At 60.3% G+C, this 24,534-nt stretch overlaps 1 protein-coding gene across 7 annotated transcripts in view; it reads right to left on the bottom strand.

The window, feature by feature from the left end:
- Nucleotides 1–1,856: 1,856 nt before the first annotated feature.
- PEMT (phosphatidylethanolamine N-methyltransferase) overlaps nucleotides 1,857–24,534 on the bottom strand; it is a 70,389-nt gene continuing 47,711 nt past the window's right edge. For 6 of the 7 annotated variants that reach the window (XM_079797402.1, XM_079797401.1, XM_079797404.1 and 3 more), the window contains 5 exons: nucleotides 14,545–14,660; nucleotides 6,592–6,737; nucleotides 4,965–5,076; nucleotides 3,877–3,951; nucleotides 1,857–3,325 (listed from right to left, as the gene is read on the bottom strand). In XM_079797402.1, coding sequence (XP_079653528.1) covers nucleotides 3,268–3,325; nucleotides 3,877–3,951; nucleotides 4,965–5,076; nucleotides 6,592–6,737; nucleotides 14,545–14,660 — 507 coding nt within the window. In that variant the 3' untranslated portion in view covers nucleotides 1,857–3,267. The remainder of the gene's footprint in view (nucleotides 3,326–3,876; nucleotides 3,952–4,964; nucleotides 5,077–6,591; nucleotides 6,738–14,544; nucleotides 14,661–24,534) is intronic. The other variant, XM_079797405.1, reaches the window with a different exon arrangement.

The raw sequence follows: 24,534 nt of genomic DNA, 5'->3' as shown, positions 1-24,534 counted from the left end.
AGGAGGACTCCTGGTCCCTTCTGGGCATGTCACCCTGCCCCACAGATGCCAGGCTGGAAGGCTTCTTCTCCCAAGGCTGCTGAGGTCATTAAGCCCCGTTAATGCCCAAAGCCCGTGAGCCTGACCACCCACGTGTCCGGCCGGGGCCCTCATGCCCGCAGGGAGCAAGCAGAGGGGACATTTGTTAGCTTGGGCGGCTTCATTCCTACCTGTCTCTCTTTTTAAAGACATCTCTTTATTAAAAAATACCTGCTCATGTCTTTAAAATACCTAGTTTCAGAAAGGAATGCAGTGAAAGGAATTGGAAGCAAGAGCCCTCCTGCCCCACCCCATCGGGAGGGAGGCGAACTCCCTGGAGGCTGCCCACCTCCCAGCTGCAAAGGGAAGCCCTGCCGTGGGCGGACGAGCCTCACTGAGCCCCACGGTCAGCCCAGCCCAGCCGGGGCCGCTGCCTGCCCACAGGGCTGCTGCCTGGCCGCTGCCCCACCCCGCCCCGCCCCACGTCCTGCGGCAGAGCACTGGGCTACGTTGTCAGGTTCGTCATGGTTACAGGTGGTTTTGTTTTCTGTGTGGCAACAAACAGCATTTGAGGCTGAACCTGCCTGTAAATGTAATTTACTTGCAGTCTAGCAATTTTCCTGCTAAGAGTGGAATGGGAACTTTTTAAAATATTTGATCAGCCCTAGCTGGTGTGGCTCAGTGGATAGAGCGTTGACCTGTGGACTGAAGGGTCCCGGGTTTGATTCCAGTCAAGGGCACATGCCCAGGTTGCGGGCTTGATCCCCAGTGGGGGCGTGCAGGAGGCAGCCAATTGGTGATTCTCTCTCATTGTTGATGTTTCTCTCTCTCTCTCTCTCTCCCTCTCTGAAATCAATAAAAATATATTTAAAAAAATAAAAATATTTGACCAAATGTTGGGGGGGAGGGACGCGGGGCACAGCTGGCCTCCAAGGCAGGCCATGTCTGCCACAGCCTGTGGGAGGCCTAGAGGTTGTAGAAGGTTCTTGAAAGCTGTGTGTAAGGAGCTGGTCAGGCAGGGCCCCGGGGGGAGGGGGCGGCGTGCGGGGACCTCTGGCGAGCACATGTCCACGCCCCGCCAGTGCTGGCCTGAGCCCGTTCTCAGCAGCCTCACCGAGGAATCTGAGCGGCCTGGAGAGGAAAAGGCCCGAACCACCAGCCCCGAGGGAAACACGCCGAGGACCTGAACTCTCCGGCGCCTGGCAGCGGGGCTGCAGGGCCTCCCAGGGACGCACCTCGGGGAAAGGCGGGCCTGGCTGCCGGCAGCACCGTGTTCCTGCCGCCACCCTTCGGCGGGCCGGGCGGCACCTTCCCTGATGGAAGCCGTGCAGCCTCATTTGCTTCTTTAGTGACCAACCAGACCAGCTCCATGGCAACCAACCGTAACAGTGCAATTTGGCCCCATCAGACTGTGACTTTGGATCTGCGATGAGGGAAAGCGCTGAGCTTCGGAGATGGCTTCAGTGGTTTGCGTGCCCTCAGACCCAGCAGCAGGAGGACGGGACTGCTGTGGTTCGCGTTTCTTTTGGCCCGTTTCACTCGAATAAAGCTTCTCCCTTCACCGCACCCCACACTGGGGACTCCGGTTAGCACTGGTTGGTCTCCCTGACCTTTTGTTGACAGAACAGGTCTGGCTTTCCCTCTGACGGGCTCCCTCTGCCAGCAGTCTCCTCCTCAGCCCCCAGCTCCTCCCTGCCCTGGCCCTTCCAGCAGAGCCAGCCGCCGCCCCCCCCCCGCCCCCCGCCGGAGGGTCAGGCTACCTGGAGCTGCTCCGGCCGGCAAAGGAAGGCCTCAGGCCCTCCTCACAGGCTGAGTGCAGCGCGGCTAGTGGGGGGTGAGCTCCCTGTTCGGAGGGTGCACACAGGCGGGGAGGGGAGCACTGGGGGTCAGACCAGATGCCTCTGTGGCTGGTGACCTTCCACGCCGAGGCTCCAACGGGAGGGGGCGAGACCGGCCTGGCCTTGGAGGGGCTGCCAATCTACGGGCTGTGCCAGGCTCCCTCCACAGGCCCCAGGTGATCACGCGGCCCACGCCTTGTGGCTACACAAGGTCCGAGGGGGCCTAGCAGTGTTAGCGGTAACTGGAGATGCCTACTCCTGCCGGAGGAGTCGGGGGCGAGAGGGCATCTGCCGGGAGTCCTCCCTGATAGCACCGGGAGCTCCCATTTCTCTCCAGCTCCTCACCTCAGAGGGAGAGGGAGGCCGGGGCTCAGGCTGGGACAGACCTGGGTTCTGGCCAGTTCACATGTGAACACTCATGTGTCCCCAGGGACAAGTCACCCAGCTCTCTGAGCCCCGTGTCCTCTGCTGCTAAAAGGGGTGACCCCCACCTGTGTGGGCCTCACCAGACAGCCGTGCAGGGCAGGCCGGAGCAGGCGCACCCTCCAGCACTGCCTGCACATTCGGGGGTCAGCCCGACAGGAGTTGGCCAGTGCCTTCCCCTGGCCTGCTACCTGCCACCTCCAGGCGCAGGCGCATTTCCATCCAGAGACAGTGGCTGCTGGGCCAGAGGGTTGCAGGCAGTCCTCCAGCGAGAGGGATCAGGCGCCCGCGGGTGGGGGAGGAGGCCACACATTTGAACTTTCCTAATAACCTTCAGATCACCCCACGAAGGTGATCTGTCTCTAGGGCCAGCTGGTCCGGCTGGGTCTGGCAGCCTGGGATAGAGAAAACCAGCATCACAGCCCAGCCAACCCCTGGCCTGACCCTAGAGACAGACCCTCACTAGCTGGTCCTTGGAGCCCGATGCTCAGGGCCCTGGCATCGCCACACCCACTGCTCACAGCTCCCTTCCTCCAATTCGCCCTCCACGCCAGCGCGCCCGAGGCCTGGCCCTGGCCACCACGGCTGACATGGGCTCCCACTTCCACCGGTGCTTTCTGGGCACTTTTTACTTCCGCGTGTTTTACTCTGATCATTTCCCCTGGATGGCAGCGCCCAGGGAGGTGGAGGGGGGGGTGTCGGGCGGCTGGCCAGTTTGATCACACCTCCCCCCCAAGGCTGGACTGGCTCCCTGAAGGGAAGGAGAAGAAGAGGGAGCCCTGGGGTCAGGGGCCTTTATTGGGGAGTTAAAACATGGTGGGCAGGAGGGAGGGCTTGGGGCCACATGGTAGCAGGTCCGAGGTCCCACGGCAGCGGTTTCCAAGGCACTGGAGGGGCCCCCACCGGCAGGCACGAGCATCAGCGGCATGTTCGCCGCCTTGACGTGGCCCCGGGGAGGCCGGCGGGAGGTGAGATGCCGGGCAGCCCGTCAGCGGCTCTTGCGGGACTGGGAGGCTTTCTGCCGGTAGATCTCCGCGGTGAAGGGCCTGCAGGGCAGGACAGCCTCTGGTCAGCTGGTCTTGGGGCTGATGCCAACACCCGGCCCTGCCCCCCGACAGCACGGACAGAGTGAAGGTGCCCCTGTGGGACCAGGAGGGCCAGCGGCTGCCTGTCACTGCTGGTCCGGGCCCTCAGCCCCACGGTGACTTCTCTGAGCTTCCCGCCTGCCGCTGTGTCAGTGCCGGCCACGGCCCAGCTGACCTGGCCGGTCCTGGGCACGGGAACGGTGGGCACGGGAACGGTGGGCACGGGAACGGTGGCCATGGGAACGGTGGGCACGGGAACGGTGGGCACGGGAACGGTGGCCATGGGAACGGTGGGCACGGGAACGGTGGCCATGGGAACGGTGGGCACGGGAACGGTGGGCACGGGAACGGTGGCCATGGGAACGGTGGGCACGGGAACGGTGGCCATGGGAACGGTGGCCATGGGAACGGTGGCCATGGGAACAGCTCTGAAGGGGAGGCAAGGCCACCTCGTCCCTCACAGTGATGGCAGACAGTAGCCCGTCCCACAGACCCTGGCAGCGCCTACTCACTCCTCGTACAGGGTGGCGGCCGCATAGACGAGGGCCACCACCCCAGTCAGCAGCAGGCCGGCGGGGCTGGCGTGCCTGTGGACAAGATGCAGGCAGTCAGTGGGCAGCCTGGCACTGGGTGCCCCTCCCTGCCAGGCTGGGTCCTGCAGCCAATGTGTGGAGCCGTGGCCTCTTTCCAGTGTCTGGCTTCCTCTCTTGGACCAGGGCGCCCGCCGTCCAGGTCCTGACCCGTTGGCCAGAGTGCTGCCGCCCAGGCTGGCTCAGGTCCAAGTCAGGCAAGAGGGGCCGGGGCTGTCTGGTCTGGGAGTAGAGCCGGGGTGTGCATGGGGGTCCCAGCCAGAAGCCCCCTAGCTCCTTGTCACTCAAAGCCCAGTGCTCGTGGGGTGGGGCATAGGAAGGAACATCTCAATCCTGACATTTCACCCTTCGTGTCTCTGGGAGCACAAGGCAAGCGGTCTTCAATGGGTAAATAAAAGCAGGCGCTTCCTACAGACAACGGACAGACAAGAACTACTCCGGGGGCGGGGCCTGAGCCCGGAGCCTGCAGCCGCCCCTGCGCAGCTCCGGCCTTGACCTTGGCTGGCTGAGGCAGGAGGCAGGGTCCTGGGGCACACTCCTCCCCTGGGATGGGCCTCCCTCCTGAGGGAAGAGCTCTGCGTGCTGGGCACAGGCACAGACCAGCGCCCAGAGCCAGAGGCCACTGCCCGTCTGTCCCGGCCACCCGGGGGGACCCGCACTGCACGGGGCTGGCGGGCTGTAGTCCACGGGCAAGACTGGCTTGTACATCGTTAAGTGGTTTAAAAAAGAATCAAAAGAATAATATTTCGTGACGCCTGGACAGTGTATGAAATTCAAACGTCAGCGTCCATGCTGACACGGTCACTGTTCCCTCACGGTCTCAGGGCTGCGCTCTACGGCAGACCCTCTCGCAGGCTTGGGGTCTGCAAGCCTCACTGCCACCCGGTTCGGGACGTGAGCCGGCCCTGTTCTAGGTGCTGTTTGTGTCACAGGGACAAGGCACACCATCTGCCTGCGCCTGGCCTTCCCGTGGAGACAGCCGGCAGGGCGGGCGGCAGGAACCCACTCACATGACGGCCCAGCCCAGGTAGTTGGCTGTGCTGCCCCAGTACATGGGGTTGTCCAGGATGTTAAACGGGAACTTGGTCACTCTGGCCTCCTTGAGGATCCCAAAGTAATCACCTGTGGACAAGGTGGGGCAGGACAAAGGGTCACCTCCTGGCCAGACAGACCATCACTAAGAGGGGCCGGGAGTCCCAGGCTGGCAGGGGCAGGCCCGACAGCACACCAGGCCGGCCACGCGACCCTCGAGGGCATGGGCACCGCCCCGGAGCCATGGCCTCCTCCCCACAGAATCCCTTGGCCCTTCATCCAGGCAGAAGCAGGACAGCCCCGGCGGGAGGAACCGGCGGGAGGAACCGGCAGGAGTGGGTCACCCGTTGTCGGGGACAAAGGAGCGGCAGGGAGGGCGGGGGCCTTTCTTCCCGGGAGCAGGAAGCGGGCCGGTGGCCTGAGGCGGTGGCACAGCACTGGTCTGGGGCTGACTCAGCGAGTGCGTGCCCCACTTCCCAAGCAATTCCAGGCCGTTCCCCCTGGGGTCCCCCTCCCACCCTGACGCCCCTCCAGCCAGTCTCACCATGTGGCCCTGAATCGGAGGGGCCACCCAGCCGCTTTCTGTCAGAGCCCACTCCCCGCAGCACCACGGAGGCTACTCACCCTGGTCTAGGGTGAGCCAGCCAGCACGGTGCCCTCCGCCCTCCTGCGGCCCCGCCCTGGCCCTGCCGGGGCCACACCTTGGTCGCCTTCTCCTTAGCCCTGGGTCTCGGCCCCACCAGTCCAACCTCCTCATTTCTGAGAGGACCTTCCCAGCCCCTCCCACAGGTCCTGCCCCCTGGGAGTGCAGCTCAGTGCCTGCGTGGCATTTGTGGACGGAGAGATGTGGCCCCGCCCAACCTCTACCCTGGCCCCACTGGCCCCTGCGTACGAGCCACCTGCCTTCCCACCCGCACCTGCCAGACCAGGCTCCTGACTCCCTTCCCCCAGGCTCCCTGCTGCACACGCTCTTCTAGTCCCAGGCTCCCTGCAGCTCCTGCCTGGGCAGGGGCACTGCCTGGCCACAGCTCCAGCCAGGCCTTGCCGCGGGCAGAAGGACGGCCACTCCACATGGGCCGAGAGCACACGCCCCTGAGCGCTGGGGCCCTGCTGCACCCCGCAGAGCCCAGGCCGAAGCACCGCACAGAGATGCCCAGACAGCGAGGCGCACCGGACCCACCCAGGCCCTGGACGACACAGGCCTAGTCCCAGCTGGCCAGGGGCTGGGGCGGGGGAGGGCCCAAGAACCTCTGACCCAGCCCATCAGGGTGCCAGGCACCTCTGGGTGCCACGTGCTTGCTGGGAGGGGCTCCCTCTGAGGGCAGCAGCTGCTTCTGCGTCTTTCCCTGACCCCAAGGTCACCCATGCCCTGGCGGCCCTCCCCTGTGGCTCTCCTTCCTGGGAGTCACTGACGTCAGGAGGCCTTCCTGCCCGAGTCCCCGTCCCCGGAGCCCCTCGCACTCCAGCCCGGCTCCTGGTCCAGCTCAGCAGGCCAACACCCTGCCTGGCCTGGCAGCCACGCAGCTGGACGAGACCTGAGGGCCCAGCTCCTGGAGGGGGAGGTGCCCGCCCCGGCTCCTCCCTGGGCCCTGGACGGGGCCTTACCCAGGAAGGTCCCGGTGAAGCCCAGGGCAGAGAAGCTGGAGAGCACCAGCACGCTGCCGGCGCCCAGCAGCACGAGGCCGGCCTGGTAGGCCGTGGGGGTGTCCAGGCTGTCCATCCGGGGCTGGTTCCGCATGGCCTGAGTGAACCTGCGAGGGGTGGGGGGGAGATAAGGGGACACTGCGTGAAGACGAGGCTGCCACTCCTTCCCACCCGGTCCCCCAAGTGGCCCCCAGAGTAGTCAGTCCAAGGGTCTCAGACTCAGTGCTGCTGGGGGCAGGCAGGTGCAGCGGCTGCTGGTGGGGTGCGGGCACCGGGGACAGGGCAGGGGGTGGGGGCCGTGCTGAAGCACCATCTCCCGGCTGCCTTGAGGGAAGCGGTGGGGGTGGGGCTCAGACCTGCGGGAGTTTTTGGTTTTTCGGGAGTCAGAAATCCTGACTGGATGGGAAGTATCCTCATTTTAAAAAATTACAAACAGGCAATTAATGAAAACTATTTTGGATTCTGTGCGTCTCAGCAGGCCAGATTCAGCCCGAAGACCAGCACTTTGCAAACTCTGATCTTGTCCAGCTGGCAACGGTGCTGTGGAGAGTGAGCCAGGAGGTTAACGATGCGCGCCCCAGGCTGTGTGCGGGCATCCACTGCCCTGTGGGCTCGGCCCCTGTGCACCTTCCTTCCACACCTGCAGGGCCCAGCAGGTTCCCTCTGGGGCCGAGCCGTGGGAGGCCTTGCAAACACGTGCCACACACATCCCCTTCCCACTGCCCCTCAGTCACAAGAAACAAGACCTCCACCTCACAGGAGGCAGCTGCTTGCACCCACTTTGTACCAGGTACTCGGGGCAGGGCAGTTCACTATCCACTCACCCATCCTCCCATCTGTGTATCCTCTATCACCACCCATTGGTCTACCCTCATCTACCCACCCATCCATGCATCCATCCATCTCTCCTCCATCAACCCATCCATCTATCCTCTATCCATCCATCTATCCTCTATCCATCCATCCACCCATCTATCCTCTATCCACCCATCCACCCATCTATCCTCTATCCATCCGTCCACCCATCTATCCTCCATCCATCCATCCATCCATCTATCCATCCACCCATCTATCCTCCATCCATCCATCCATCCATCCACCCATCTATCCATCCATCCACCCATCTATCCATCCATCCACCCATCTATCCATCCATCCACCCATCTATCCATCCATCCATCCACCCATCTATCCATCCATCCATCCATCTATCCATCCGTCCACCCATCTATCCTCCATCCATCCATCCACCCATCTATCCTCCATCCATCCATCCATCCATCGATCCATCCATCCACCCATCTATCCTCTATCCATCCATCCATCCACCCATCTATCCTCTATCCATCCATCCATCCACCCATCTATCCTCCATCCATCCATCCATCCATCGATCCATCCATCCACCCATCTATCCTCTATCCATCCATCCATCCACCCATCTATCCTCTATCCATCCGTCCACCCATCTATCCTCCATCCATCCATCCATCCATCCACCCATCTATCCTCTATCCATCCATCCATCCATCCATCCATCCATCCATCCATCCATCTATCCTCTATCCATCCGTCCACCCATCTATCCTCCATCCATCCATCCACCCATCTATCCTCTATCCATCCATCCATCCATCCATCCATCTATCCATCCATCACAAAGTCCCTCTGTTTGCCAGGCTTTTGCAAGCAGAACAAACTCATCATTTTCGTTCACCCCACTTGTAAGTTCTGCCATCCTTATGCTAAGCTAAAAACTGCCTTCCAGGGACTCTTCCCTCCAGCTTCTCCCAGCTTAGAGAGCAGAGGCTGCTTGTCCTTCCCCGAGCATCTCCTGGCACCTGGTACACTCCAGGCAGAGGGTTTAGGGCACCTGCCTGGACAGGAGGACAAGCAACACCCTCACCTTCTCCTCCCACTCCCCCAGAGCGGAGAAAGGTCTGTGAACAAACAGCAAACAGGACACCATGCGCAGAAGCCTGCATGATGACCTGTCAAACAGGCACACGTGTCAGGGCACTCCTGGCCACTGGTCACGCTGCCCACACCCCAGCTCTCCGCCCACCACTGCCCTCGCTCAGCTCCAGCTACCAGGGCTCAGGGTCACCCTGCAGTGACAGGTTGATACTCTGCGACTGCTCAGGGTCACACACACCCGTGTTGTACCAGGTCACCATGCCTGCCCTACCCCCCTGTGCCCTCACTTGGCTTTCTGGTAAACCTGCAGCCAAGCACACCTTCTCCCCTGCAGACAGCAGCTGAGGCCATGGAGCAGGCAGCTCGGGCACTAGCCTCAGCAACCTCCCTGCCTCTCCTGTCTGCACATGGTGGAGGGGGGGCGTGGAGAGGGTGTGGGCAAGGCTGATGCCCGACTCAGGGCTGGCTCATCTGCCCGCCCCTGGACCCTTGGCCAGCCCTGCACGAAGGACCGCGCCACAGAAAGAGTGAGAGCAAGAGAGAGAGAGAGAGAGAGAGAGAGAGAGAGAGGCAACGCTCGCCTCCAATATCTCAAGGGCCGGGGTTAACCCCTCTGCCGCCAGCCCCCACTGGCACCTACTCCTCCCTGCCTGGGCTGACTCCCAGGCTGCCAACCTAGGGCAATGAGGCCTGCTGGGTCAGCAGCCCGGCACAGCCACCAGCCTCGAGTCCTCGGGGCACCCACGGCCACCTGATACAGCTGAGGGCTCCTGGCACACGGCGGGATGGGGTTCCAGACAGAGCTGGGCACCCTGGGCCTCGGTGCTTGCCTCCGTATGACGGTGACAGTAACCCCGCCCTTGTCCCCATGCAAAGCTGCTGCCAGGCAGCTGCGCACCTGCTGGCGAGCACAGGGCTGTGGACAGTGGGTGAGCCAAGGTGACACAGTGGGATGGACCGGCACGGACAGGGTCCAGAGGCCACAGGGAGGCTTAGCTGAGACGTGACAGAAGAAATTCGCCACGGGGAGGGATGGGTGCAGAGAACATTCCAGAAAAAACCCAGCCAGGCCAGTGGGGAAGCCTCCTACGTGGCAGGGGAGAGTGGGAGGCCAGCTACAGTCCAGCATGGACCAGATCCGGAGCCCAGGGCACAGCCTGCCCCTGCTCCTGCCCCTCTACCAGGGCTCATCTGCACCACCAGGCAGCGGCACACTCCTGCCAGCGGGCAGCGGGCACACTCCAGCCAGTGCGGGCAGCGGGCACACTCCTGCCAGTGCGGGCAGCGGCACACTCCTGCCAGTGTGGGCAGCGGGCACACTCCTGTCAGTGCGGGCAGCGGCACACTCCTGCCAGTGCGGGCAGCGGCACACTCCTGCCAGTGCGGGCAGCGGGCACACTCCTGTCAGTGCGGGCAGCGGGCACACTCCTGCCAGTGTGGGCAGCGGGCACACTCCTGTCAGTGCGGGCAGCGGCACACTCCTGCCAGTGCGGGCAGCGGGCACACTCCTGTCAGTGCGGGCAGCGGGCACACTCCTGTCAGTGCGGGCAGCCGGCACACTCCTGCCAGTGCGAGCAGCCGGCACACTCCTGCCAGTGCGGGCAGCGGGCACACCCCTGTCAGTGCGGGCAGCGGGCACACCCCTGTCAGTGCGGGCAGCGGCACACTCCTGCCAGTGCGAGCAGCCGGCACACTCCTGCCAGTGCGGGCAGCGGGCACACCCCTGTCAGTGCGGGCAGCGGGCACACCCCTGTCAGTGCGGGCAGCGGCACACTCCTGCCAGTGCGGGCAGCGGGCACACTCCTGCCAGTGCGGGCAGCGGGCACACCCCTGTCAGTGCGGGCAGCGGGCACACCCCTGTCAGTGCGGGCAGCGGCACACTCCTGCCAGTGCGAGCAGCGGGCACATTCCTGCCAGTGCGAGCAGCCGGCACACTCCTGCCAGTGCGAGCAGCCGGCACACTCCTGCCAGTGCGGGCAACCTGCACACTCCTGCCAGTGCGGGAAGCGGGCACACTCCTGCCAGTGCGGGCAGAGGGCACACTCCCGCCAGTGCGGGCAGCGGCACACTCCCGTCAGTGCGGGCAGCGGGCACACTCCCGCCAGTGCGGGCAGCGGGCACACTCCCGTCAGTGCGGGCAGCGGGCACACTCCCGCCAGTGCGGGCAGCGGCACACTCCCGTCAGTGCGGGCAGCGGGCACACTCCCGTCAGTGCGGGCAGCGGGCACACTCCCGTCAGTGCGGGCAGCGGCACACTCCCGTCAGTGCGGGCAGCGGCACACTCCCGTCAGTGCGGGCAGCGGGCACACTCCCGCCAGTGCGGGCAGCGGGCACACTGGCACACTCCCATCAGTGCGGGCAGCGGGCACACTCCTGTCAGTGCGGGCAGCGGGCACACTCCTGTCAGTGCGGGCAGCGGGCACACTCCCGTCAGTGCGGGCAGCGGGCACACTCCTGCCAGTGCGGGCAGCGGGCACACTCCCGTCAGTGCGGGCAGCGGGCACACTCCTGTCAGTGCGGGCAGCGGGCACACTCCTGTCAGTGCGGGCAGCGGGCACACTCCTGTCAGTGCGGGCAGCGGGCACACTCCCGCCAGTGCGGGCAGCGGGCACACTCCCGTCAGTGCGGGCAGCGGGCACACTCCCGCCAGTGCGGGCAGCGGGCACACTCCCGCCAGTGCGGGCAGCGGGCACACTCCTGTCAGTGCGGGCAGCGGGCACACTCCTGCCAGTGCGGGCAGCGGGCACACTCCCGTCAGTGCGGGCAGCGGGCACACTCCTGTCAGTGCGGGCAGCGGGCACACTCCTGTCAGTGCGGGCAGCGGCACACTCCCGTCAGTGCGGGCAGCGGGCACACTCCCGCCAGTGCGGGCAGCGGGCACACTCCTGTCAGTGCGGGCAGCGGGTCGGCAGGGGGCCTCTCAGGGGCCCAGCCCGGGGAAAGCCGCCGCTGGGCCGTAGGCGGAGGGGCCTGACCCAGGGCAGGTCCGGCCGCCGTGAGGGGCAGGTGGTGCCAAAGCAGCCGCAGGGCTGCCCCAGGCGTGGCCCGGGGCCTCGGACCGCCTGCGCGCCGCTCCATCCATGGCCAGCGCCCTCTCACTGGGCTCTCGGAGGAGCGGGGCCAGGCTGGGCGCCGCAGGACAGGGACTCACACGGGCGGGCGGCGCTTTCCTGAATGTCCCCCAGGGCGCGCGCAGTCTCATTCATTGTCTCGGGTTCCATTCTCCAAACGGAAATGGGGCTGTGGTCACCAACGTGACTTCGGGCTGTCTGCGCTCTGCGCCCCTGGGACCCCGGAACCAGGGTGGAGGCAGGAGGAGGGGCGCTGCCTGCTGAGTCCTGGCGGCGCCAGCCTCCCTCTCAGCGCCTCCCTTCCCGCTGCCCACCGCCCTCCAGACCCCACCGGCCGGCCTCTCGCATGCAAACTCCCAAGGGCCCCGCCTGCGGGCTGACTGCGCCCACCCCGGCCTCCTGCGCCCTCGGCCAGAGCTCCTTCCACGCAGGCCCGAGGCCTAAGCTCCCCTGGCTCAGGCCGCCCCGACCCCGTGCCATCTGCGAGAGCGTGGGCGGAGCGGGCAGGGCGCGGGCGGTTCCGACGCCGTGAGGTTCCGTCAGCGGACCCGAGTGCATTGAAAAGGACAATACGGGGGGAGGGGCCGCTCTCGGGGCGTCTGCAGGTCAGAGAGGGAAGCCCAATGTCCCCGCGGGCATCGGGGAGCGCAGGCAGACGGAGGGAGGCGGGGGGCTTAGCCACGAGGACAGCCCCACAGCCCATGCTCCCGGGCACGCTCACGCCTGCGGGGACCTCCGCTGCTGGCTCCCCGGCGACCACCTCCCGGGAGTGGGTCAGCCCGGCCTCCTGAGGCAGTGACTGCACCCAGACCCCGGGAGCCGGCCCTCCTGAGGCAGTGACTGCTCTCAGACCCCGGGAGCCGGGCCTCCTGAGGCAGTGACTGCACCCAGACCCCGGGAGCCGGGCCTCCTGAGGCAGTGACTGCACCCAGACCCCGGGAGCCGGGCCTCCTGAGGCAGTGACTGCACCCAGACCCCGGGAGCTGGGCCTCCTGAGGCAGTGACTGCTCTCAGACCCCGGGAGCCGGCCCTCCTGAGGCAGTGACTGCTCTCAGACCCCGGGAGCTGGGCCTCCTGAGGCAGTGACTGCACCCAGACCCCGGGAGCCGGCCCTCCTGAGGCAGTGACTGCTCTCAGACCCCGGGAGCCGGGCCTCCTGAGGCAGTGACTGCACCCAGACCCCGGGAGCCGGGCCTCCTGAGGCAGTGACTGCACCCAGACCCCGGGAGCTGGGCCTCCTGAGGCAGTGACTGCACCCAGACCCCGGGAGCCGGGCCTCCTGAGGCAGTGACTGCACCCAGACCCCGGGAGCCGGGCCTCCTGAGGCAGTGACTGCACCCAGACCCCGGGAGCCGGGCCTCCTGAGGCAGTGACTGCTCTCAGACCCCGGGAGCCGGGCCTCCTGAGGCAGTGACTGCACCCAGACCCCGGGAGCCGGGCCTCCTGAGGCAGTGACTGCTCTCAGACCCCGGGAGCCGGGCCTCCTGAGGCAGTGACTGCACCCAGACCCCGGGAGCCGGGCCTCCTGAGGCAGTGACTGCTCTCAGACCCCGGGAGCCGGGCCTCCTGAGGCAGTGACTGCTCTCAGACCCCGGGAGCCGGGCCTCCTGAGGCAGTGACTGCACCCAGACCCCGGGAGCCGGCCCTCCTGAGGCAGTGACTGCTCTCAGACCCCGGGAGCGGGTCAGCCCGGCCTCCTGAGGCAGTGACTGCACCCAGACCCCGGGAGCCGGCCTTCCTGAGGCAGTGACTGCTCTCAGACCCCGGGAGCCGGCCTTCCTGAGGCAGTGACTGCTCTCAGACCCCGGGAGCCGGGCCTCCTGAGGCAGTGACTGCTCTCAGACCCCGGGAGCTGGGCCTCCTGAGGCAGTGACTGCTCTCAGACCCCGGGAGCCGGCCAGCCTCGGCACAGGCACGTGCTCCCAAGCCCCTGCACACAGAGGGGTGCAGGGCTGCCCCAACCCCCATCCCCGCTCCTCCTGAATGGTGCTTGCAGCCCACAGCACGGGAGCTGCCTGCCCTGGCCCCCCGTCCCCCCATACTGCAGACCCATTTCCACAGCAACAACAGGAACTGCGGGTGCAGAGGTGAGGGCGCCCCTCACCGCAGCCCCCACCTCGCTCACAGCAGCAGGACGCAATCAGCCGGAGCTGGCAGCAGCCCGGGGCCCACACAGGCGGCCGGACAGACAGCGCTGGCTCCCCACACAGTGGGATCTTGTTCGGCCTTAAAAAGGAGGCAAGTTCTATTTGCAATACTTTCCCAGTGCTCTTCTTTATTTCCCCGGCTGTGCCGAGCTGTCACTGCCCTGCCACTGAGGGTGGGTGCACGGGACGGGTGGTCTGATACACGTGTGTCCTGTGAAATGACCGCCCTCACGCTACCCTTCTGCCGCTCGCACGTGCGCACCGCTCCATGCCCGCTCCGTGCCCGCAGGCCGCCGGCCCGCACAGTCTGGCCCCAGGTGGGGCTGGAGCTCTCAGTGCCAATTCTCACCCTTAGAGCATCGCCCGCACCACGTTCACTCCATCGCAAACCCAGGAAGTGAGGACAGGCTCCCGGGCAGGCCTGCTGGCCGGGGCCGCATCTGACGCCTCGCTCCCGGGCTGGCCCTCCACGGCCCGCCCCCAGGCGCCGCCTGCACCCGGCAGCAGCGTCCACTCCCACATCCCGGCGCCTCATCGCGTGGAGCAAGCTCACCCGCCCTGGCCTCTTCCCGCCGGAGGGAACATCCGGTCCCTGCAGCAGCTCTGTGCAGAGGCCAGGGGTGCGAGCCTGAGCCCCGGGCAGATCACCAGGACCCCCAGCTGACAGGAGTCCAATGGCCCAGATGGGGGTGGCTGCTGGGTGCCAGGCTGAGAGGGCAGCGTCCCTCTGCGCTCAGACACAGCCCCGCCCCCCCCCCCGCCCGCCCAGCCGGGCTTACCAGTGCGAGCGCAGGGCGTTCAGGACCAGGATGACCCCGCCCAGCACGTAGCAGGCCACGTAGGGGGAGCCCAGGGCTCCGCTCAGCTTCCGGGTTCTCTGTTCCCATCTCGCCACCTGAATGGGGAAAGAGAAGCGAGTGAGAGGTGCTGGGAGGGCCCCGGGTGCGGGAGGAGGCAGCAGCCTCTGCTCCGGGCCAGGGGTGCCCGCACGTCCCCAGTCCTGTCTGGGGGACCACACAGTCGGCCCCAGCAGCCTCTGCCACCAACACGCCGGCTCCTCCAGAAGCAGAGGGACCTCCAGGCCAGCGCCGGGCCCAGCTCCCGACGCTGCGTGGGCGAGGGGGCAGGAGAGGAGCCGCTGAGAACAGATGAGGGTCCCCCAAAGGAAGCAGGCCCAGCCCCCGCAGGCCCCCCTCCCACGCAGGGCTAAGGGGCGACCCAGACCCTCACCCCTGCTTCCCCAGCACCTCCAGGCACAGACTTTTATTTATTTATTTATTTTTGTTAATTCTCAACCAAGGGTATTTTTTCCATTGATTTTGTTTTAGAGAGAGTGGAAGGGATGGGAGGAGGAGAAAGAGAAACATCGATGTGAGAGAGACACATCCATTGTTACCTCCCAAACTTGCCCGACTGTAGCTGGGGATCGAACCTGCAACCCAAGTACATGCCCTTGACAAGAAATCGAACCCAAGACCCTTTGGTGCATGACTGGCCCTCTAACCACTGAGCGACCATTTTTAAACCAATCACATCTACAGTCAACCTTCAACAGCAGGCAGGGAAGCAGAGGGAGCGGGCAGCTCTGCAGGCCCCGCGCCCGCGTCCAGCACCGCCGCGCCCAGAGGCACACTGGGCTCCAGCAGGGAGCGGCGGGCAGTCCAGTGGGAAGTGCAGGAGGAGCGGCTGAGAGAGGACTGGGAGACAAGGCCGCACTCTGATTATGGGCCGGGGGCGGGGGGGACAGCCGCCTGGAGCTTCCGTAAACATGGTCACACACAGAGTCTCGAAGGCCGCCAGGGCTCCTGGTTCTGGGACGCTGTAGGAGGACCGGACCCCGGGCTCGCTCTCCACGGAGGCCTCAGCACCGATGCTGCCTGCTGCCTGCTCGGGGCTGGGCTGCCCGTGTGGACCGACCCTTCGGGGCAACTGATCAGCGGGGAGAGTGACTGGCAGCTCCAGGCCGCAGGGAGTTGGCCCGGAGGCGGCTCCCAGGCCTGTCCTCAGACCTCCTGAGGAGTAGCAAGCGCAGAGGGGCCTGCAGGCTGCGGTTTCCAGGGAGAAGTGGGTGAGGGGCTCCTGGCTTCCCCTCGGCATGCCTCTGCTGTGGACACGGCTGCCCAGTTCCCCTGCGGACAGCCTCTGCTCCGGCCCAGGCAGGGCCCTGCCGCCCGAGAGCCCCGGCCCTGCACGTGGAGCACGGGTCCCGGACCACAGACTTCATATTACGGCCTTTACAAGTTTTTTGAAATAACATTTCAAAGTGGTGTTTAGTTGTGCAAGCATCACTGCGGTCTAGTTCCAGACCGTTCCATCAGCCCACAGACAGGCCGTTAGCACCTCTGCACCTCCCGCCTCTCTTCTCCTTCTGCCTATTCTGGAAGTTTCATATAAACAGAATCACACAAGATGTAACATTCGACTCTGGTTTCTTTTACGAGCCATTCTGGTTTAGGTTCATCCACGCTGCAGCATGCGTCAGCACGCCATTCCTTTTGATGACGGAGTCCTACTCCATCGTGTAAATGCTGCCTTCCGGTCTGACCCGCTCGGCAGGGCACAGGCATTGGGTGTGTCCTCCTTTCGGCTGAGACAACGGTGCGCCATCAACACCCAGGTGCAACGTTTTGTGCCGATGTGTTTCCATTTCTCTTGGGTGCACATCTCGGAGTGGATTGCTGGTGACATGGTAAATCTATTTCTAACTTATTGCAGAACTGCCAAGCCGGTTCCCACCTCAGACGCACCATTTTACACTCCCATCAGCAGTGTGTAAGCATTCCAATTTCCCCATGTCCTTGTCAACACTTGTTACTTCCATTTTTAATTGGAACCATTCTAGTGGGTGTAAAGTGGCAATCACGGTGGCTTTGCTTTGCATTTCCCTGCTAAGATGACATTGAACATCTTTTCATACACCTATTGGCCATTTATAGATCTTTGAAGAAAAGTCTATTCAGGTCCTTTGCCCGTTTTTTAAATTGGGTTGATTGTCTTTTTGTTCTTGAGCTGTTCAAGTTACTGAAACAGATAGTAGATCTTTATCAGATTCACGCATCGTTCACAAATATTCCCCCTATTCTGCGGGAGTCTTTGCCTTTTTTTTTTATTTTGATGGGCCTCCAGGCCTGCTGGTGTGTGCTTGGCACTGTGGCTAAGAACGTTCCCATCAGCCTGCACAGAAACTCCATGCCCACTGCCACCATTCTCCACCCCTCCCACCTCTAGTCTACCCAGGCTCCACAATGAGTACCCTGCCAGGTCTGCCTTCAGGGACCAGAGTCCACCAGGATAGCACGTGGCGCGGAGTTTCCACCTGTGTGCCTGTCGCTGTGGCACACGGGCCGGCCGAGCGGATCTGCATTCGATCAGGAGGTATCTGGGGTGGTCAAATGCAAGACAGTTTGTGCGGCCTCTGCAGGTCCCTGGAAGACAGCCACCCCCAGGGCGCTGGCCCAAGAAGAGGAGGCCCTTTCAGAGCGACTGCCCATCAGAAAAGACAAGCAAGTACACCAATGGGTCAAAGAAGAAATAAAATAGTACCTTGAGACAAAGGACAATGGGAATAAAACATACCAAAATTTATGGGACGCAGCAAAAGCAGTTATAAGAGGGAAGTGCAGCCCTGGCCAGTGTGGCTCAGGCCCGCACACCGAAGGGTCTCGGATTTGATTCCCAGTCAAGGCACATGCTTGGGTTGCAGGTTCATTTCCCGCCCTGGTTGGGGTGTATGCTGGAGGCAACCAATGCATGTGTCTCTCTCACACGGATGTTTCTCTCTCTCTCCCTTTCCTTCCCTTTCATGTTCTCTAAAAATCAATGGAAAAAATATCCTCAGGTGAGGATTAACAAAAAGAAAAGAAAAAAAGAGGGAAGTTCATAGCAATATAGACCTACCTTAAGAAAGAAGAAAAATCTGAAATAACCTAACTTTTACCTCAAGGAACTAGAAAAAGAAGAACAAATAAAGTCCAAAGTTAGTAGAAGGAAGGAAATAACAAGGTCAGAGCAAAAATAAATTTAATATTGTTTCATAATGATATATAATCTTTTGGGACAAGTATGTTTGACAACTTTAAAAAAACTTTTTTTAAACATGGGAATGGCTTTGGGTTGTTCCAATGGGCCCCTGGAATACGTCAGAGGACTTGTTCCCTCACCATACAAAGGAGAAATTTTAAACGAATTAGACCTATTTGATATGCTTAGTTACACAGGGCCCAGCAAGTGTGGCTCAGCAGGTGAGCGCAGGCCTGTGCACCAGGGGATCCCCAGCTCTATTCCTGGTCGAGGCACATTCACCCATCCAGCCCTCAGCCCTCAGCCATCCATCCATCCACCCATCCACCCACCCATCCACCCATGCTTATACCCACCCACCCATCCATCCTTTCACCCACCCACCCATCCATCCTTTCACCCACCCACCCACCCACCCACCCACCCACCCATCCTCCCATCCATCCATCCATCCATCCATCCATCCTCACACCCACCCACCCATCCATCCTTTCACCCACCCACCCATCCATCCTCCCATCCATCCATCCATCCTCACACCCACCCACCCATCCTCACACCCACCTATCTATCCATCCATCCTCACACCCACCCATCCATCCTCACATCCATCCATCCATCCTCACACCCATCCATCCATCCATCCACCCATCCATCCTCACACCCACCCATCCATCCTCCCATCCATCCATCATCCTCACATCCATCCACCCATCCACCCATCCACCCATCCATCCATCCATACACCCATCCATCCTCCCATCCATCCATCCATCCATCCATCCATCTTCACACCCATCCATCCATCCATTCATCCATCCATCCTCACACCCACCCACCCACCCATCCATCCATCCTTACACCCACCCATCCAGCCCCGCCACTGCACGACCTGTGACCCCACGTCGTCCCCGAGGGGATGGAACAAATGATAACAGGACACATCAGTCGCTAACCAGTGCTGAGGCGGCACGGCCATCGCTGCACACGCACTGTGTTAGGGAGGAGGAAGGTCTCAGATCTGCCTCAGCCCCACCGTAGACTGAAGAAGAGAAATAGAACCCATGTAAGTACAACCAAGTTGGGAGTGGAATCAATGAAGCAGAAAATACAAAACAATAGGGCAAAAATCAATGAAACCAAGAGCTGTTTCTCTGAGAAGATGAATAAAATCTCTGAAAATACTGATCAAGAAAAAGACACAAATTCTCAGTACAAGAATGACAGATGCCACTACAAGGTCTGTAGGCCTGAGCGTAACCAGGGCACATGCGTGAGCCCGGCACGCGGTCCGGCCGGAGCTCGCTGGCCCTCACTCAGCACATCAGGGAGAAACAATACCAATTGGGGACCACTTCGCCCAAAAGCTGAGTCAAGGGAACACTACCAACACACCCAATGAAGCCAGATTAACTGATACCAAAACCAAAGGCCTCACATGAAAACTAAAGATAACTATTCCTTCTGAACATAAACGCCAAAATTCTAGACAAAACATTAGCAAGATAGGTAATGGAATCCAACAACCCTATATAATAAAAGGCTAATATGCAAATTGTCCCCTTGACAGGGAGTTCAACCAGGAGTTCGACCAGGGGGCGGGGCCTGCCGGCCAACCACCTGCGTCCCCTCCCCCTGGCTGGCCCAGCCCAATTGGCCACAATTGGGGTGGGCCAGCTGGACCCCACCCGTGCATGAATCTGTGCACCGGGCCTCCAGTATATTAAAAAGGTGACCTGGTATATCACGACCAAGTGTGTTTTATCCCGGGAGTGAAAAGGTGGTAACATTTAAAAACCAATCAAGGTAATTCACCATATAAATAAACTAAAGAAAAACATTGCCATCACCTGAATAGACACAAAAGAACAATTGACAAAATCCAACATACATTCCTGAAAAAAACACAGCACATCAGGAATACAAGGGACCCTCCCCCTTACAGGAAACCCTCCCCCTACGGGGAAACCCTCCCCGAGGCGCCTCCATGCCACACCTCCCCTGCTCCTGGCACTGAGGCCCCGGCGAGCTCAGTAAGTGAGGAACAGAGGGGGAGAGGTCACAGGGAAGAAGTAAAATGTCTCTGAGCACAGACGCATGTTCTCCCATGTAGAAAACCTGATGCCATCTACAAGCGCACGTGAGGCTGGTCCGCGGGAGCCGGGCGTTGCTGAGACAATGTGGTCCCTAATGAAGGCCCGGATGTGTGCCACGGCTCTGAAGGCTCCATGCAGACAGTCCTCAACTAGCAATGGTGCAGCTTCCGAGTTTCCGACTGCACGATGGCGAGAAGGTGGCTGCATTCAGTCGAAACCGCTTGGAATTTTGCATTTTGGTCTGTTTCTGGGCTGGCGCTGTGCTTCGATATCTCGATGCCACGTGGCGCTGGGCCGCAGCTCCGTCAACACGCAAACCCTGCAGTGCAGTATCACATTCATCTCCAACTCAGGGTACTTTCAGCCTGTGGTGGGGCACGGAGATGTAACCCAATCATAGGTCAAGGAGCATCTGTTTTACGAAGATGTCAAGTCTCCCTGGTCGCCTACAGATCTAATACAATCCAACGAAATCCCAACGGGCTTTTGGTTGCAAATGACAACCTGATTCTAAAATCCATGTGGAAACGCGAAGAACTTAGAATAAAAGCTCCCTGAGAACGAAAACTGGGCTCACACAACCAGACTCCGCTGTGCTCGGAGGCAGCAGTCGGCCAGGCGGTGCAGAGCTGGTGCGGGACGACAGACGGGCATTGGAACAGAGCCGGCCCAGGGGCACACCCGGGTCATAAGTCAACTGATTCGTGACAAACTACAAAGGCAATCAGTGGAGAAAAGAGAGTTTTTAAACAAGTGTCACTGGATATCATATGCAAAAAAAGTGAATTTCAATCCATAACTCAGACCATCTACAAAAATGAACTCAAATGGATTATAAATTTAAATATAAAACCTAAAGCTATAAAACTCTTAGAGGGGAACATACTAGAAAACCTTTATAACCTTAAGTTATACAATGATTTCGTAGATGCAGCACAAAAAGCACGATTCACACCAGGAAACAACTGAAAAGTTGCACCCTGAGAGTCGGGGTGCTTGCGCGAGGCTCATGTTTGCACACACCCCCCCCCCCCCCTCCATAGGTCCTGGCTGGTCACGCCCCATGGGTCCTTGCAGGATCGCTGGAGTGGCTGTGGGCCCTGCAATTCCCTCCGGCAGATGCCTGCGGCCTCTGGACACAGGCTCCTCACCGGAGGGCGGGCTCCTGTTCCCGTCCCTGCCATTGAGTCAGCACGCTCTGGGGAGAGCAGTGTGTGCCCGCGGCACAGAAGACTTGCAGGGGACACAGTGAGTAAGCGGGCGTCTCCCCCCGCGGAGGCGACACCGACCCCCCCACCTGACCCAGGAGCGCCTTCTCGACCTCTCTGCGCCCACAGACTCCCCAACAAGGGCCTGGCGGTGGGCAGCCCATATCAGCCACACCTTGCCACGGCTTCGCTGGCCAGTGGGGGTCCATCTCAGGAGCTGGGAGGCTGAGCGAGGATGGCAAACCCGACTCACCTTCCCACACCCTCTCCCCTACCCAGACCCCGTCCTTGGCTCCACCCAACCCCCTAAGCCAAGTCCAAAGGCCTCCTCCACCCGCCTGGGGTGGCTGGAGAGGATCCATGTCTCCAGTGCCAAAGCCACCAGGCAGACCCGGACCTTCCCCCACCCCCACCCCCGACCTTCCCCGCCGGACCTTCCCCCCCCCCCCGACCTTCCCCCCCACTTCCCCTCCGGACCTCCCCGCCGGGGGCAGGAGCCTGGGGCGTGCACTCTGCTGGCACCCCGCTCAAGGTGGGAAGTGGGGGGTGGGGAGGCGGGGTACAGGCTGGGAAGGAGTCTACCGCAGCGTGGCTCCTGCAGGCTTAGGCAGCGCCTGGCCTGGAGCAGCCCTGCCCGGACAAGGGCCCCTCAGGCCCACCCCAACCCGTGGGGCATCTGCCCACAGCTAGACCAGGGGCCCGCAGGCCAGGGCAGACCAGAGTGGACTGGAAGAGGTTCAGGCTGGACAACGGCCACACCTTTGACTCCTTTCTCTATATCCACCTCAGATTCAAACCTCGCTCAAGTACTACGTACGAAGACGGCCATGTCTGCGTGCTGGGCCAACTCTGCCTGGGGAAGAAGGAAGGAACAACAACAAAACTAACAACCGACTCAAATGGGCAAGGAGTGGCTCCAGGTCCTTGCCCATTTGAGTCGATGACCAGCCAGATACAGAACAGACCAGAGCGGATACAGAACAGACCAGAGCGGATACAGAACAGACCAGAGCGGATACAGAACAGACCGGAGCAGATACAGAACAGACCGGAGCAGGTACAGATACAGACCAGAGCAGATACAGATGAGACCAGAGCAGATACAGATATAGACCAGAGCAGGTACAGATACAGACCAGAGCAGAGCTGCGGGCACTGTCAGATACAGACCAGAGCAGATACAGATACAGGACCAGAGCAGGTACAGATACAGACCAGAGCAGATACAGATACAGGACCAGAGCAGGTACAGATACAGACCAGAGCAGGTACAGATGAGACCAGATCAGATACAGATACAGAACCAGAGCAGGTACAGATACAGACCAGAGCAGATACAGATGAGACCAGAGCAGATACAGATGAGACTAGAGCAGATACAGATGAGACCAGAGCAGATACAGATATAGGACCAGAGCAGATACAGATACAGGATCAGAACAGATACAGATACAGGACCAGAGCAGATACAGATGAGACCAGAGCAGATACAGATACAGAACAGAACCAGAGCAGATACAGATGAGACCAGAGCAGATACAGATCAGAACCAGAGAAGATACAGATACAGAACAGAACCAGAGCAGATACAGATACAGAGCAGAGCAAATACAGAACAGACCAGAGCAGATACAGATCAGAACCAGAGCAGATACAGATACAGGACCAGAGCAGATACAGATCAGACCAGAGCAGATACAGATCAGAACCAGAGCAGATACAGATACAGAACCAGAGCAGATACAGATACAGGACCAGAGCAGATACAGATGAGACCAGAGCAGATACAGATCAGAACCAGAGCAGATACAGATACAGACCAGAGCAGATACAGATACAGAGCAGAGCAAATACAGAACAGACCAGAGCAGATACAGATCAGAACCAGAGCAGATACAGATACAGGACCAGAGCAGATACAGATCAGACCAGAGCAGATACAGATCAGAACCAGAGCAGATACAGATACAGAACCAGAGCAGATACAGATACAGGACCAGAGCAGATACAGATGAGACCAGAGCAGATACAGATCAGAACCAGAGCAGATACAGATACAGACCAGAGCAGATACAGATACAGAACCAGAGCAGATACAGATACAGAACCAGAGCAGATACAGATCAGAACCAGAGAAGATACAGATCAGACCAGAGCAGATACAGATCAGAACCAGAGCAGATACAGATACAGACCAGAGCGGATACAGATACAGAGCAAATACAGAACAGACCAGAGCAGATACAGATCAGAACCAGAGCAGATACAGATGAGACCAGAGCAGATACAGATCAGAACCAGAGCAGATACAGATACAGGACCAGAGCAGATACAGATACAGACCAGAGCAGATACAGATACAGACCAGAGAGGATACAGAACAGCAGCGTGGACCTGAAAGGTGTTAGCATCACTAATCATTAGGGAAACGTAAGTCAAACCACAACAGGATTCCGCCTCACACCCATTCGGATGGTAATTGTTAAAAACTCCAGGAAGAAACAAGTGCTGGAGGATGTGGAGAAACAGGAGCTGTACCCTGTTGGTGGGACGGTAAAGCGGTGCAGCCACTGTGGAAACAAAAGTAAAAACTGGCCCGGCTGGTGTGGCTCAGTAGTTGAGCGTCGGCCCATGAACCAGTTTGTTCGCTGGGCCTATGAGTGTTTCTGTTTGTTTATTTTGTTCTTTAGATTCCAGATATAAGTGAAACCCTATGGTATCTGCCTTTCTCTGTCTTACTTCACTTAGCAAATGGGAAGATTTCATTTTTATGGCCGAGCAATATTCCATTGTATATACGTACCACTTGAGGGTGGGGAGACAGGAAACCCTGGTGCACTGCTGGTGGGAATGGAGACTGGTGCAGCCACTGTGGAGAACAGTATGGAGCTTCCTCAAAAAATTAAAAATAGAACTACCCTTCCGAGTGATGCAAATCAAAACAACAGGGCAGTACTATCTCACACCTGAGAGAATGGCTATCATCAACAAATCAACAAACGACAAGTGCTGGCGAGGCTGCGGAGAAAAAGGAACCCTCGTGCACTGCTGGTGGGAATGCAGACTGGTGCAGCCACTGTGGAGAACAGTATGGAGTTTCCTCAAAAAACTGAAAATGGAACTCCCATTTGACCCAGTAATCCCACTTCTAGGAATATATCCCAAGAAACTAGAAACACCAATCAGAAAGGATATATGCACCCCTATGTTCATAGCAGCACAATTCACCATAGCTAAGATTTGGAAACAGCCTAAGTACCTATCAGTAGATGAGTGGATTATAAAACTGTGGTACATCTACACCATGGAATACTACGCTGTGGTAAAAAAGAAGGAATTCTTACCATTTGCAGCAACCTGGATGGAATTGGAGAACATTATGCTGAGTGAAATAAGCCAGTCAGAGAAAGATAAATATCACATGATCTCACTCATTTATGGAATA

This window comes from Cnephaeus nilssonii, assembly GCF_951640355.1.
Source record: "Cnephaeus nilssonii genome assembly, chromosome: 19".
Classification (NCBI taxonomy): domain Eukaryota; kingdom Metazoa; phylum Chordata; class Mammalia; order Chiroptera; family Vespertilionidae; genus Cnephaeus; species Cnephaeus nilssonii.
This window is presented reverse-complemented; position numbering and strand designations above follow the sequence as displayed.